Source organism: Dioscorea cayenensis, chromosome 11 (assembly GCF_009730915.1).
Source record: "Dioscorea cayenensis subsp. rotundata cultivar TDr96_F1 chromosome 11, TDr96_F1_v2_PseudoChromosome.rev07_lg8_w22 25.fasta, whole genome shotgun sequence".
Lineage (NCBI taxonomy): Eukaryota > Viridiplantae > Streptophyta > Magnoliopsida > Dioscoreales > Dioscoreaceae > Dioscorea > Dioscorea cayenensis.
This window is the reverse complement of record NC_052481.1, coordinates 19,172,347-19,187,910: the sequence shown is the minus strand read 5'-3', so window position 1 is coordinate 19,187,910 and position 15,564 is coordinate 19,172,347. Positions and strand designations below refer to the sequence as shown.

Here is a 15,564-nt window from a genome sequence, read left to right as displayed (position 1 = left end):
TCCCTGTTTGCAAAGGCAAACTCATCAAGAGTGTCCACAACCGCTTTATCACTCCATTTAAAACTATGAGTCTGTTAAGAACATAAAGTTCATCCTTTCCATTGTGGATTAACAGTGCATCTACAAGATATGAGATTTTATCATAAAAATATTTATTATTTTTTTAAATTTTTTTTTTATTGTACCCCCAATATTCTTTAAATATATAAATGCACTAGAAATGCAACCTCCCATTGACATTTCTCAGATAGATGCTTGACTAAAATTTCCTTGAACTCTTATGCACATGATTTTCAATTTAATTGACATCAATGTGATAGAGTAGACTTCAATCAAGTCTATCTTCTTTGATCGGTAATAATCACATAACTCCGATGATTTTCTTAATCTTTTTACCTAATAATGGCTTAGTTAGGGGGTCAGCCAACATTTGATCAGTTGGTAGGTACTCTATTGTAATATTACCTTGTTTTACAACACTTCTAACATGATTATATCTCATAGCAATGTGCTTGCTATTTTGTGACATCCTCTTATTTTTAGTATTATAAATTGCGGCTTGATTGTCATAATATAATGTAATAGGTCCTTTTGTTATTTCAATAAAAGGAATATTTCTTATAAATCTCCTGATCCATAAAATATTTTTACTAGGAAGAGACATAGCAATAAATTCAGATTCCATAGAAGATAAAGCAACACATGATTGTCTTTTTGATGACCATGAAATTATTGATCCTCCTAAAGTAAATAACCAACCACTAGTAGATTTAGATGTTTCTTTATTAGAAGCCCAATTTGCATCACTATAACATTCCAAGATAGTATTATCACATTTATAATGTAATCCATAATTTAAAGTATATTTTAAATATCTCATCAGTTTGTTAAGTTGGTTCCAATGATCAATATTAGATTACTAGTGAATCTACTAAGTATGCTAACTGCAAATGCAATATCAGGTCTTGTATAATTCATAACATACATTAAACTACCAATAATTTTAGCATACATTTCTTGATTAATAGATGCACCATCATTTCTTAATAATGTAAGGTGAGGCGTAATAGGTGTTTTACTTGGTTTACAATCAAGATAGTTAAATTTTCTAAGTAACTTTTCAACATAGTGAGTTTGAGTCAAAATAAACTCATTATCTCTTCTAATCACTTTAACACCTGAAATGAAATCAACAGGACCTAAATCTTTTATATCAAAAGCTTGAGCCATAAAAGATTTTGTTTCATTTACACAATCAATATTTGAACCAAAGATAAGTAGATCATCAACATAAAGTGTAATTAGAACTTTGTATTCATTAGTATTTTTAATGAAGATACAATTTTCTACTTTACTACTTAAAAAGCCAAACTTCTTAATTTCTTTCTTAAACTTTTTATACCATTGTCTAGGAGCTTGTTTAAGACCATACAAAGATTTTTTAAGTTTACATACTTTATGCTCTTCTCCTTTAATAATATATCCTTCAGGTTGATTTAGATAGATTTCCTCATCTAATTCATTATTTAGAAAAACTGTTTTGACATCCATCTGATGTACTTCTAGATTGTAAACAGAAACTATAGCAAACATAATTCTAATAAGAGTAATTTTTGTGACAGGGGAATAAGTTTCAAAATAGTCAATACCTTCTTTCTGAGTATAACCTTTAGCTACTAATCTAGCTTTATATTTATTAATGCTCCCATCGGGGTTATATTTCTTCCTTAAAACCCATTTACAGCCAATAACTTTTGTGTTAGGAGGAATCTCTATTAAAGTCCATGTATTATTGTTTTTTATTAAATCAATTTCATCATCCATGTCTTCTTTCCATAAATGAGCATCTGACATAGACATTGCCTCTTTATATGTCTTAGGATCCTCTTCTATTAAATATGTGAACATTCCATGACCTAAGTCTTTTTCAATTTTCTGTCTTTTACTTCTCCTTAATTGGATGCCCGAAGGTTCAAAAATATCATCCTTATTTAGAATATTTGAATTATCATTATCACTAAAAGAATTTAAGATTTTTGAATTTGAAATATCTGAGTTTAATTCTAATTAATTAGATAAATCTTTATCTAATTCTAGCTTATCGGCATCTCTAATATTTAAATGTTCATAATAGATAGCATGTGGAGATTCAAAAATATTATTGGTTTGCAGATTAAGAAATCTGCAGGCTTTACTATGCATCGAATAACCTAAGAATACAGACTTGATAGCTTTACTGCCAAGTTTAGGTCTCTTTTGAGTAGAATCAAGAACATATGCAATGCATCCCCATACTCTAAAATAACTAATATTAGATTTTTGATTATTTAATAGCTCATATGGAGTTTTGTCAAAACCTTTATGTAAAATTCTATTACTAATATAACATGCAGTATATATACTGCTTCATCCCAATAGTAAAGAGGTAACTTAGAATGAATAATCATTGCATTTACCATTTATATTAATGTTCTATTTTTTCTTTCTGCAACACCATTTTGAGGTGGTGAATTAGGTGCAGATAATTCTCTAACAATTCCACATGATTCACAATATGATATAAATTCAGATGACATAAATTCTCCTCCTCTATCTGATCTTAATCTCTTTATCTTTTTACTAGTTTTATTTTCAATTTCTTCTTTAAAAATTTTAAATTTTGAGAATGCCTCATCCTTAGATCTAAGTAGATAAATATAAGTAAATTTTGAAAAGTCATCAGTAAATGTAATAAAGTAACGTTTACCTCCTCTAGTTAGATGATCTTTATTATCACATAAATCAGTATGAATTAATTCTAATAAACATGATGATCTAGTAACAGACTTAAAAGGATTTTTTGTAATTTTAGATTGAGCACAACATTCACATGTATGAGTAGATAAAATTGCATAAATTTTAGGTACTAAATTATAAGATATCATACGTTGCATATCATGAGAACCAATATGTCCTAATCTATAATGCCAAAAATTAAAATCATCAACAATATAAGTAGAATTAGAAGCTTTATTAATACTTAAAAGATACACACTATCTTTGGCATATCCCTTTCCAACAAAAGACCCATTTTTTGAGATGATCACTTTTTGAGAATCAAACACAATTTTGAACACATGATCATCAAGCCTTTTAACAGATACAAGGCTCTTTCTCATCCCAGGAATATGTTGAACATTTTTTAAAGTAAGAACCTTCCCAGAAGAAAGAGGAAGTTCTACTGTTCCAACACCCATTACTGCAGAAGTGGAGGAATTCCCCATGAAGACAGTCTTCCCATCTGCAATTGCTTCATATGTTTTAAATACATTCCTGTGTGGAGTCACATGACATGTTGCTCCTGAGTCAAGCCACCAATTTTCATCTAAGTTGACCATGAGAACTTCAGTAAGCATTGCAACCAAGTCTTTTTCTATCACATTAGCCTCGGGCTGTTTGCTTTTTCTGAAATAGCATACCCTTGCTAAGTGACCCAATTTGCCACATACAAAACATGGGCCTTTTTTCTTCTTGTTGCCATTTTTGCTTGAAATCCTGTCTTTTTCTTTTGAAATTTGAAGGGCCTTTACCTTTCACAAAGTTCTTCTTCATTGAATTTCCTTCAACAGTATGGACACTGTTCCTTTCTATTTTGTCAAGTGCATCTCTATTTCTTGCCTCACTCTCAATTTGGATATGCTGAAGGAGTTGATCCAAATTCAAAGACTTCTTTTTGTGTTTTAAAATTTTTTGGTAGTCCTTCCATGAGGATGGGAGTTTCCCAATATGGATTCCCCAGCATCGACACATTGAGTGGCGATATCATTGAGTTCATTTACTTGATCAATGATAGGCTTAGTATCAACAAATTTAAAGTCGATGTACTTGTTCACTAGGAAAGATTTATTGCCTGCATCTTCATTAACATACCTGTGTTTGAGTGATGTCTATAATTCATGGTGGTTTTGTATAAGTGGAACACATTGAATAAGGAATTACTCATAGAATTCAGAATCATGAATCTGCACACGTAATCATCTTCAATCCATTTGCTTTGAGATAAGGTTTGAGATTCCGTATTTGGAGTTTGAATCTGAGAAGAGGATTGAGATGTGGCATCTTCAGTTTAGATGACTTTTCTTGAGGATAAGCAGTGGTGAGGACATAAACAACTTTTGCAATTGTTAACTGATAAATCATCTTCATGCTCTATCTTTTGTAATTTAATCCATTGAATTTCTCAAGCCTTTCCACATCTTGAAGTTGAGGCTTTGTGAAAGTAGAATCCATGACGATAATAACTATCCTAAACTTGTTGTAAATAAGTTTTAAAAAATGGATAAGACAAAAATCAAGATGTGAAAAAAGTTTGAATGAATGAGAAGACAAAGATTTTAGGCAAGGCATTTCCAGGAAACTTTCTTTAGGATAGTTATTTCCCCACTAAATTGCAGATGCTTTTTAGGTCTCCGTTCCAGAACTGTACGTGAAATTTTCATTTCATACGGCTCCTCCCTTCAGTGCATAGTACTAAGTAATCCATGCAATCCAAAATTTACTAGTTTCATTATGAACTAAGAGGGGCTAGTATTTTTACAAGAAATTTCAATCTTATTGGAACTGTCCATATCTGGTTCATCCTTCGGAACCATATCACATCCCGGATCTGATGAAATAGGATGAATTGAGACGGTATTTTGTAAATACGTAACCCCAGGATACAATGCTTAATAAAAAAAAACACGATTGCTGCAACTCAATCTTGTTCCTCAACCAGAACCAGCCAATGAAAAAAAATCAGAAAACAATAAGGAGATTATTGAAGATTAGAGAGGAGATTTTTTTTATATCTTTTCCATTCTTGTACTTGACTATTTAAAAGATCTCAAATGATGTTTTATCCAACCGTTGAGTATGTGAAAAGACACCTTTTCCTGTTTCCTTTTCCCGTTCTTGGGATGTGTCAGAACAACGGCTACAAACACATCTCTTCTTTTAAAAAAGAATTATTTTATCTCTTTTTCTATTTATAACTATAAGGATAATAAGAAATATATTTTATAAAAAACACCGAACAAAAGCATCTAATTATTATTAGATAATATTAATATATATTTACACAATATATAACAACTCAAGATTTCAACAAAATGCAAAAAGGATCATACTTTAACAACATTTTACTCATCAAACAAGAAGACATTGCAAGGTTGAAGGCTCAAAAACTATCATTCACCACAAACCCTAGATTTACTCGACCAAGATGAAGAACATGGAGCAAAGAGAAGAACAACTCATATCTTGATGATTTCAAGAAGAAGAAGAAGAAGAAGAAGAAGAAGAAGTAGAAGAAGTAGTGAGGGATAATCCTTCTATCCACAAGCAAAGGACGTGGAGAGGGTTGGTGAGAGCTCTCATTCAAGGAGAAATGAAGAACAAATGAACAAGAAGGGTTAAAAGGGAAGATAAATGGATTAAAAAGACTACTATATCCTTGCCTCAAAACTCTGGAAAAAGCTTCACACAGGCGTCAAAGACATCCACACGGTCGTGTGAAATGTTCACACAACCATGTGGCATTTTACACACTGTCATGTGCCACCCCCTGTGGCTTTTCTGGTGATACTGTAGTACTACTACAATACTCCATAAAACCATAAAACCACAAGGGCACCCACAGAGTTTATGAATGTCCATGTGCCCCTGAAAATGTCACACAGCCTTCTTCACGATCGGAGGCCATGTATTTTGCAAAAACACGCAGAAACAACTATTCTACAAACACGAACTCTATGAAATACTTAAAATAAACTACTACACACAAAATAAACAAATAAAACCGAACAAAAATCTTTAATATCACAATATAACCAATTTATTAAATATTAAAAAGCTAAAATATAAAATATTATAAATATATTTTTTTTTAAAACTATAATAGTTTTAGAATATATATATATATATATATATATATAATTTGCGAAAAAATTGAATGGCCAAACAATATTTTTTTGGAAAAAAAATACTATATAAATTAATTTATAAAATATTAAAAATTCAAACAATAAATTTTCACAATTATTTTTTTAAAATATTATTTTTTAAAATTATATATATATATATATATATATATATATATATATTTAAAAAACAACCAAAACCAAAGGGGACATGTCCCCTTCGCCCTCCCACAACTCTGCTTTGACTATATAAGCAATTTTTTTTTTAAAAAAGAACATTATTTAATGTAAAGAAAAGTTTATAAAATTAATTAATAGATAATTTGATTCTCTAGTATGCCAATTGCCAAACCATTGGCACAAAATCCACGTCCTTCTTTTATTTGGTATGTTTTTATTGTAAATTACCCTATCATTAAAATAATTATAAAAAAATAAATTATAAATCATCGAAATCCAAGTTATTTTTGTAGCCCAAATGACATTTTGATCTAGCCATATTGGCCCAATTATAAAAGACACAGTGTGAGACGTTCAGATCTCGTTTGACAAAAATACTAATAATGGGTCTTTGATGTAGGTTCGAATTACATGCTATCGGGTGATGATGCGTGGGATGGATGATCAATTCTTGACTAGTGTGAGTACCATTTACTAATTAATTGTTGCACAAAGTAGTTTTATATTTTTGAAATTTTATGAAATATATTCTTTTGGTTTTTAATGATCATTAATAGAATAACAGTTTGGGTATAGTTTTTTTTTATTATAATATTTGTTCTTTTCAAATGATGGTTAGAATATTTAGAATAATTTTAATTTATAAACTAATAAAAAATAAAGAATATTTTTCATATTATATATACAAGACTGAGCTGTAAAACAGATAAATTTCTCTATTATCTATTTAGTAAACGTTTGCATTACTTGTTTTCTTGTAAAACAGATAAATTTCTCTATTATCTATTTAGTAAACATTTGCATTACTTGTTTTCTTAGTTAATTTATGAAAAATTGCTTATTAGCTTGGCGAGTTAAATTCCAAGGGAAACTGTCCCAAAAACTTTGTACAACCAACAAATTTGCATGTCAAAATCTTAAAAATTTAAATGTATATATGTACGCACATGGAAAAATATTTCATGGCACAATGAATATATATTTTCACTATTATTTTTATCTGGTATTTCATTACAATATAACTGAAAATAATTCATTAATATGTAAAATAAAGAAAAAAATAAGCAAAATAACCTTGAGGAAATTAAAAAAAATGATTTCATGAACAATTTTTATAGACTAATTAAGCTATATATACTCCAAGCGGCGCCATCTACATCTCCAATCTTGAATGTCTTTTGTTTCGAAAATTATTACATTAAATTATGGTAATAGCATAGGATGAATAACAATAATGAGATTTTAAAAATAATAATAATCAAACAACAACATGGTTATTTAAAAAAAAAAAAATCAAAAACGTCCATAAGTTGTTGTTGGCTCATTTAAAAACTATTAGAAGTGACCATAGTAACTTTTCACTTGCACATTCATATAATTGCCACAGTTGGATTATATATTTTTTAAGTTAAAACACCAATGGATCTTGGGTCCAACAGGGTTACCTGGTGAGTAAGACTTGATTTGAAAAATTATTATTTCTCAAATTTGAAACACTCTAAACAAAGTAGTACTAAGGGTTCATGACTATAAGAGTTGGTTTGCAATCCAATCTCTGAGTTAACTAAGTAAGGACATATGTTCAAATTGTTATTGTCTTGAGAGCACACTCTTAACTATACATGTGCTTGCCAACTTAAATAAAAAAAATATTATTTCTTATTTTAGCTATTCTTTTTTTGGAATTACATTTTGGCACTAATCCAAATGAAAGCATACACTGAAATTCATAAGATTCACTTGAAGTTGCTTGCAAAAGCTGTTAAAAACCAGTCAAGAGGAATTAATTAATTTGGTTGATAAACTTGCAAGATTCATACAATGGTTTTATAATGAAGGAGCTCCAACTTGTGCTATTATTATTCAATTATTCAATAATAAATAATTGAATAAATTATTAAGCTTGTCTTCCCAATGCGTCCCAATTAAGTTGATTGTAGTACACCTACTATTAAAAAGTCAAAAGAGTTTGATTGGATAGGCTATCATCATCCTCTAATAAGAGCAATGACTAAATTAAAAACCATGAAATTAGAGTCAATGTATCATGGAGTAATTAATAAAAATTAATTAGTTTTTATTAATATTAAAGGAATGTATTAGAAATAATAATAATAATCCCAATAATATAAACTAAAATTTTAAGTTAAATAAGTCTCATCTAATATTGCAATTAAAATTTAGCAAAATCTAAAATGAAATTTAAAAGTAAAAATTTTTATATAATCCATTTAAATTAAACTTTTAGATGAAATCGAATCCGGCCGCTTTGTCTAATATAACCATTTTTTTTTAATTTAACAAAATACTAATATTATCAAAAACACTGGGCTCTAAAATTCATTTATAATTACACTTTTTCCCCTACATAAATGCTAAAAAATGACCAACAATTCAAGACTTTATAATAATCACTAATTAAACTAAAACAAAACCCCATCATCCAAACAAATTAAAGAAACTAATCCACAATATTACATTAATCATAAACTCATTTCTTTTGTTTTTTTTGTTTTTTGAAAAATCTGTCCATAATTCATTCATGAACTCTATTCACAATTAAAACTCACCATGAAAATGATCACAAAGAACACAACAAACCTTAATTAACCTCTGAATAACACTCCCTTCTCCAACCTTGAACTCCCTACTCTCCCTATTCCAAAGATGCAATGCAAAACTCTCCTTCTTTATTCTCTCAACCTTCATTTTCACCCATCTTGCATGCCTTCCATCCAAAGGCCTCTCAAACAACCCTTCCATCTTCTTCCACCCCACCGGATAAAACGCCGGCGGTGGCAACACACTGAAATCAAACCCCGGCTTTCCGGCCACCCTCTCCACCACCCTTGATACCAAATATGGTCCATTATGCCCCCACTTCCTCCCATCAAATGTATTCACAAACTCCTCAATGAACTTCAAAACAAGTGGATGCCCTTTGTCGAATATCATCACTGCATTGTTTAACCTACTCCAATTCCCATGCACGTCCAAAGTCTGGGCTCCAATCACATTCTTCAATCCATGCAAACTCTTCATAAGTATTACATCAGTGTCCAAATAAATCCCACCAAACTTGTACAAAATTGCAAGTCTTATCAAGTTTGACATGTTTTGGCCTATAGAGACTTCACCTGGATCAATGCTGCCTTGGATAAACTTTTTGAACCAGGATTCAGCCGGAGTTTTTCTGAACAAGAAGGTGGAGATGTTGTAGTAGTCTGGTGAGATGGCTAAAACTTTGAAGCCTTGGTCTTTGTAGGGTTTAAGTATTCTTGCACCTTTGGGAGTGTCCATGGAGTTTGAGACAATGAGCAGGCATGCATTTGGGTGGAACTTGAAGACACTCTCCATTGAAAGAAGTTCTCTTGGTCCAAAGTAAGTGGATGAGGATATCCATGTCATAAAGAAGAGAAGGTTGCATGAGGAGTTGATGAACTTGGATACTCTTGCTGAGAAGAGCTTGGAGTGCTTGTTTGGTTTGAGGAACTTGAGTTTTGAGTTGATAATCATCTTCTTGGGATTCACATTCATGGATGCTCTTTGTTTGGAGATCAAGATGGACATGTTCATTAATGGAGAAGAGCTTGGTTTGAGTTCATTAATGGAGGGTGATGGTAAAGAGAAGAAGGAGAGAGTGCCATTAGTCAAGGCCAAGAGTAGGAAGGCAAAGGTGAAGGAAGTTGGGAGGAGGAAAAGAAGAGAAAGAGATTTCTTTGGTTTTGAAGAATTCTTGGCTATGGATGACATTGATTAGAGCTTGAAGAAAAGGTTGAAGATCATAAACATGGAAATGAATGGAAGGGATGAAATCAATGGAAACTTTGATGGTGGTGAGGATTTTGTGTGATCTCACTTACCCCATTTTTCATGTACTTTTATTTATTTATTTTTTAAATTAATCTTAAAAAGTTAAGATAAAAATTAAAGTCATTAGGATTTATTTAATTAATATCTATATTGAAGATTTTGGTTACTCTAAAGATAAATATATTTATCTTTCTTAAATATACAAACATATTTATTCATTATCATAAGATTGAAAAAACCAAAATATTAAAAAAATAACAAAATAAATATTTTTAGGTAGTGCATAGGATTTAGGCCGCTTAACTAATGATTTTGGTTGTTGAATTCATTCCATGGTGATGTTTATTTAATGAGGATTTTCAAATATTAAATTTTCAAATATTTTATTTGAATTAGAATTTTTAAAAAAATCTCTTGAGCTTAGATTAGAAAGCTAATCTTCTTTTGTCTTTTGTCATTTTTTGAAATGATATGATAATTATCATATAAAAACAAATTAAATTTAGGAAGATTTATAAAAAATTAAGGTTCAAGATGAATGAGAAAAAGAAAAATATCAATAAGAATAAAGAGACATATATATGAATGAAATTGACCACATGATTTAAAAAATGTGAATTAATTTTTTTTATTTTTATAAGATTAAATGCATTATATATATATATATATATATATATATATATATATATATATATATATATAACCTTGCATTTAATACATTATTTGTGTGTATATATTTAATTCGAATGATTCTTGTAAACAACTTAAAATAGTTCCTTATTTATTGATGTGATTCTATTTCAGTCACTCATTTTTAAAAAGTTACCATTTGATCTTTTACTTTTAATTTTTATTATAATTTGATCATTTAAATATATACCATTAACGACAATGACACGTGGTATATGCCAGCTCAAATACTAACTCTTTAAAAAAAATGTACCATGTAGTATGACACTTGCGATAATTATTAATAGTGTATATTCAGTTGATCAAATTACAATAAAAACTAAAAGCAAAGAGCCAAATCATAACCTTTAAAGCTAGATTCCCAAAATAAAAACACTAAGCAGTCTGGACTATTTAGGAGGTTGTTTATGCTGAGGGATTATATTGCAATTAAAAAATGCCCAGGGACTAACTAGTAATTAAAAACGTCTGAGGACTTATAAGTAATATGAGCTAAAAATCCGGGCCGGCCCATTACGAAATCCAAAATAAGGCCCAACTTCTCAATACCCTTCCATCCTTCAGCGACGATCAACGATGGCCATCACCTTCTTCTCCTCCTCTCTCCTCCCTCCTCTTCGTCTCCGCTCCCCAAACCCTAACCCTAACCCTAAACCCAAAACCCTAGCTCCCATTCGTGCCTCCCTCTCCGACCCCTTCGTCCTCTCCATCGCTGAGAAGCTCGAGGACTCCCTCCCCTCCTCCCCCCCTCCTTCCCTGCAATCCCTCCGCTCACTCTCCTCCCAATCCCTCCTCTCCAAACCATGGCCTTCCCGCAAGGACGAGCCCTTCCGCTTCACCGACACCTCCTTCCTCAAATCCTCCCAAATTCTCCCCGTTTCCTCCCCAAACCCTCCTTCCGACCCTGGCTTCGATTCTCATTCTCCTAACCTTCTCGTCGTCGCTGATGGCCATCCTGTGCCTTCCTTGTCTCGCCTCTCCTCCCTCCCCTCTGGCGTCGTTGCTGGTTACCTTTCTTCTCTTCCTCCCGGCCCCGTCCTTGACCGCGTCCTCGCCGTGACTGCTTCTGAGTTTCGGGATGGTGACCTCTTCTGGGACCTAAATGGGCTTGGCACCCCTGATGTCCTGGTTGTTTATGTGCCGGAGGGTGTGAGAGTTGTTGAGGAACCTTTGCATTTGGTGTTTTGCTCGACGGAAGGGGAGGAGGTGGGGAGTGGGAGGTTGCCGGTTTCGAATCCAAGAGTGCTACTTGTGGTGGAAAAGAGGGCGGAGCTGACCATTTTGGAGGAGCATTTGGGCATTGGGGATTGTGAGGGGAAGTGCTACTGGGCGAATTCCGCGATGGAGATCTTGATTGGTGAAGGTGGGATGGTGAAACACTCGTATGTGCAGAGGCAGTCTTTGAATGCCGCACATATTAAGTGGACCTCTGCTCGGCAGGTACCTACTATCGGTTTTGAAGCTAATCTTTTGATTTAGGGATAAAAGAAGAGTTTTTTTTTTTAATGAAAATTTCTTTATTTGCATTAGATTATTATAGAGAATTGTCATGTTGCATTGTCTTTAGCGAGTGTTTTTTTGTGTTAAAGATTGTGGATATGTGAGCCAGCTTGTTAGTCTTTTGTATTGGGATTAATTAGTTACCTGTGCTTTCACGAGGTTATTACATTGATTGATGGTTTTGATAGGAACTATGGTCTAGACTATTTAGGGATGCAAAGGTGTTGTTCTTGACTATGAAGTGTTCAATAAATGGCATAAACTTCTGTCAAATGAATCAGCAAAAGGCAAATGCCACAAATGGTATGGCTGTATGTTTGCTTTCTGTAAAAGGACTGAGCTGTGTTCTTTCTTAGCTTCCACTCTAGGATTCATGTCCAATCAATGTGATAAACCCAACATAGGGCCGCCTTAATTTTAGGCAATTTATCAAAGTTTTGTTTTGTCTGTAGAAAATTGTAATTTACAATCTGCTAGTTGGTGATACCCAGCCATGGCAAAGAAAGCTTTATATTGGAGTTCTTGAAAGCATTCTAATCAATGTACCTAATTCTTGAAAGTACATATCAACTGCATAATGTGGGGATCACTGAATTAGGTTGCCACATATATAATAAGTTCATCCACCTTCATAATTGTCATGTTCTATATTGACAGTTTTTACTGCAAGCTAAGCAGGCACCATCAACTGAGTATTTGCATTGGGCAATGTTAACACCTGCTGATAATGACCTACTTGAGTCATTGAAGGTTTTATTTGTAAAGGTTTTTTTATTGGATAAAGAGTCCATAATGGGGTTAAAGAAGTAGTAGTAGACTGTTTATCATTGTGCTGTAATAGACACTTCAACGTTAATAAGCCCAATCGCAGTTGGTCAGCATTTGTTGATGGATTTAAGGTCATTATCATCAGGGCATCAGTGGATGCTAGGTTTTAAATCTATGGAGGCCATAGGGGCAATGACAAGGATGTCATCCCTGTGTTACCATGACATGAACAGTAAGGTTGCGAGAATTTTACATTACCATTCATCACCAACATGCTTTTTCACCTCTTTTGGTCTTTTCAGTGAGAGAAGGTAAAATACTTTTCCTAGTCAATGGTGCCCCGAACTGAGGCCATTATTGAATGAAATATCTCCCATCGCTATATGTCTTTTGCGTGTGTGGTTCGGTGACATAGGTTCTATTCTATTCACAGCAAAACAGAAATTCCTTAATGGTTATAAAATCTTTCCATCATAATCTGAGAACAATAATATTATTGTCCGGTGTGGTCGGGCTGCTTTTTCTGCTTTCAGTCCCTCGTCAAAATTTTAACACTTTTTTAATCATCACTTTTGTCCTTCCAGTTGCCTGTCCTTTATGATCAGTGGAATTTTACTGTCCATACTACTGCCTAGTGCATTTTTTTCACTTGACTCAAAAAGCCTGCCAGCATTACTAAAACTAGAAAGAAAATCGCTACCACATCTGGCCTATTTGGCTTTAATTAATCCTATTGGCGATGCGGGTCTCTTGATCACTTATGTAGTTGACAGCATGGTATTTGATGAATAGTCAAACTAAAATGATATGTCAATGTATTAAGCCAAAACCACACCATGGCATTCCCAAAGTACGGGCCACTTCATAATGAACAATAAAGGTGATCTAAGGACCTTTTCCAATTTTATCGATCTCTTAATGGGACTCGGCATATTCTAAGTTACTAACTGGTACAACATAGTGATGGCTTCTATCTCTCAAATGCTTGCAGATTTTTGTAGTCCTTTCTGGGAGTGGGGATTAAATGGTGTTCATCTTTTCCTGAAGTTGTTCAGTAAAAGTGAAAAATATTCCTCTGTTTTGATGAAAGTTGGTTCTGTCGCCCTACTATAAATAAGTTATAGCATGCAGAATTCAAATATTTAAACCGTAAAATAAACACCTTTTGAGATATTGTGTTCCATCTTTTGCAGGAAGCAGCTAGTACCTATGAGCTTGTTGAGGTAAGTACTGGAGGAAGGTTAAGCAGACATAATATTCATATTCAACAATTAGGCCCAGAGACTGTGACAGAAATGTCAGCATTTCATATAGCACAGAGCAATCAAACACAAGATCTACACAGCAAATTAGTCCTTGATTATCCAAGAGGGTTTTCCCGACAGCTTCACAAATGCATTGTATCAGATTCTTCAGGTCATGCTATATTTGATGGCAACATAAAGGTGAACAGGTATTCTGCTCGATGCTTGTAATGTTAATTTCTCACTTGAAATGTCTCTTATATTCTTCCATTATTATCATAGTAGTGTCTAATTTCACATTTTGTGACCATGATCTCACATAGACAAATGTGATTCTTAGGACTCATGTTCTTGCTTCTAATTCTTAGATATGCACAACAAACCGATGCTGGGCAGCTGACAAGAACACTCCTCTTGGCACCTCGAGCCACAGCCAATTTAAAGCCTAACCTCCAAATCATCGCAGATGATGTCAAGTGTTCGCATGGTGCTGCCATCAGTGACCTTGAAGAAGATCAGCTGTTCTATCTCCAGACTCGTGGTATTGATCTTCAGACCGCAAGAGAAGCTCTCGTCTTTGCATTCGGGAAAGAGGTGATAACTCGGATTCCCTATGTTCCTCTCCAGGAGTCCGTCACCAGTCGATTTAAGGAGCTGTTGGCAGCTAAATAGAGCAATTGGTAGCACCATTTTAATTCTGCTTAAAATTTATGCCATTTGTATCCTTATTAAATTATGCCTCACTGTTTGTTTAATTATATTCATATTTGTGAAGGAAAAAGCAAAGGGAAATGAGAAATGAGTAATCCGACTTTCCAGCCAAGGAAATGGGAGGTAATGAGACTTTCCAGAATTGAATGTCTTCTGCCAGCCTTAAGTCAATTTCCTATAAAAATATATACAAATTGGTGAACAGGTGGTGTTGTCATTCTTTGAATATACAGCTATTTAAGAATTGTGTCAATTGTGGGGTATATTATTACCTTAGAAATTAGGTTGCTCTATTAATGCTCTGTTTGACAGCATATGGAACCGGTGCGTTTGGAATTAAGATGGGTGATCAGCCAAGCCTGAAGTCAAAATGAAAATGATTTGCAAATAAACATTTGGTTGCAATTTTAACTGGTTGTTAGGAATTAAGCAAGATAAATAAATCGTTTCCATCAATGTTATGTGAGAATTTTAAATGTTTTAGATGATAAATTTAAAAAAAAAATAACCCACCTTTGTAATAATATATTAAAAGGGAAGCAGGTATGGAGCCTTTAACCGCAAGGGTGATTAAAGAGGTCAAAATACAAAATATAGGACAATTTTTTGTAGAGAGTTAGTCTGAGGTCATCAACAAGGTTCATATATTTGTGTTAACGGACTAATCCAAATCGAAAGCAGAGCTGTAAAAAAGTTAAAATTATATATATATATTTTTT

The 15,564-nt window shown here is 32.9% G+C and overlaps 2 protein-coding genes across 3 annotated transcripts; one reads left to right on the top strand and one right to left on the bottom strand.

The window, feature by feature from the left end:
* Positions 1-8,672: 8,672 nt before the first annotated feature.
* Positions 8,673-9,852, bottom strand: LOC120272517 (lactosylceramide 4-alpha-galactosyltransferase-like). Its single transcript, XM_039279356.1, has one exon. The coding sequence runs from the start codon at positions 9,693-9,695 to the stop codon at positions 8,679-8,681; it is 1,017 nt and encodes a 338-aa protein (XP_039135290.1). The 5' UTR covers positions 9,696-9,852; the 3' UTR covers positions 8,673-8,678.
* A 1,302-nt stretch (positions 9,853-11,154) lies between these two features.
* LOC120272516 (protein ABCI7, chloroplastic) lies at positions 11,155-15,204 on the top strand. 2 transcript variants are annotated; one of them, XM_039279355.1, is made up of 4 exons: positions 11,155-12,062; positions 14,084-14,343; positions 14,503-14,814; positions 14,910-15,204. In XM_039279355.1, the coding sequence occupies exons 1-3, from the start codon at positions 11,199-11,201 to the stop codon at positions 14,804-14,806; spliced, it is 1,428 nt and encodes a 475-aa protein (XP_039135289.1). In that variant the 5' UTR covers positions 11,155-11,198; the 3' UTR covers positions 14,807-14,814; positions 14,910-15,204. The 2 variants fall into 2 exon arrangements, with proteins under 2 accessions (XP_039135289.1, XP_039135288.1); XM_039279354.1 differs by having other exon boundaries at positions 11,156-12,062; positions 14,503-14,957.
* The last annotated feature ends 360 nt before the right edge of the window (positions 15,205-15,564 follow it).

Coding starts and splice junctions, on each gene's coding strand:
- LOC120272517 (XM_039279356.1), bottom strand. CDS start 9,695: ATGAACATGTCCATCTTGATCTCCAAACAAAGAGCATCCATGAATGTG.
- LOC120272516 (XM_039279355.1), top strand. CDS start 11,199: ATGGCCATCACCTTCTTCTCCTCCTCTCTCCTCCCTCCTCTTCGTCTC. Junction 12,063..14,083: donor AGTGGACCTCTGCTCGGCAG/GTACCTACTATC, acceptor CATCTTTTGCAG/GAAGCAGCTAGTACCTATGA. Junction 14,344..14,502: donor GGCAACATAAAGGTGAACAG/GTATTCTGCTCG, acceptor TCTAATTCTTAG/ATATGCACAACAAACCGATG.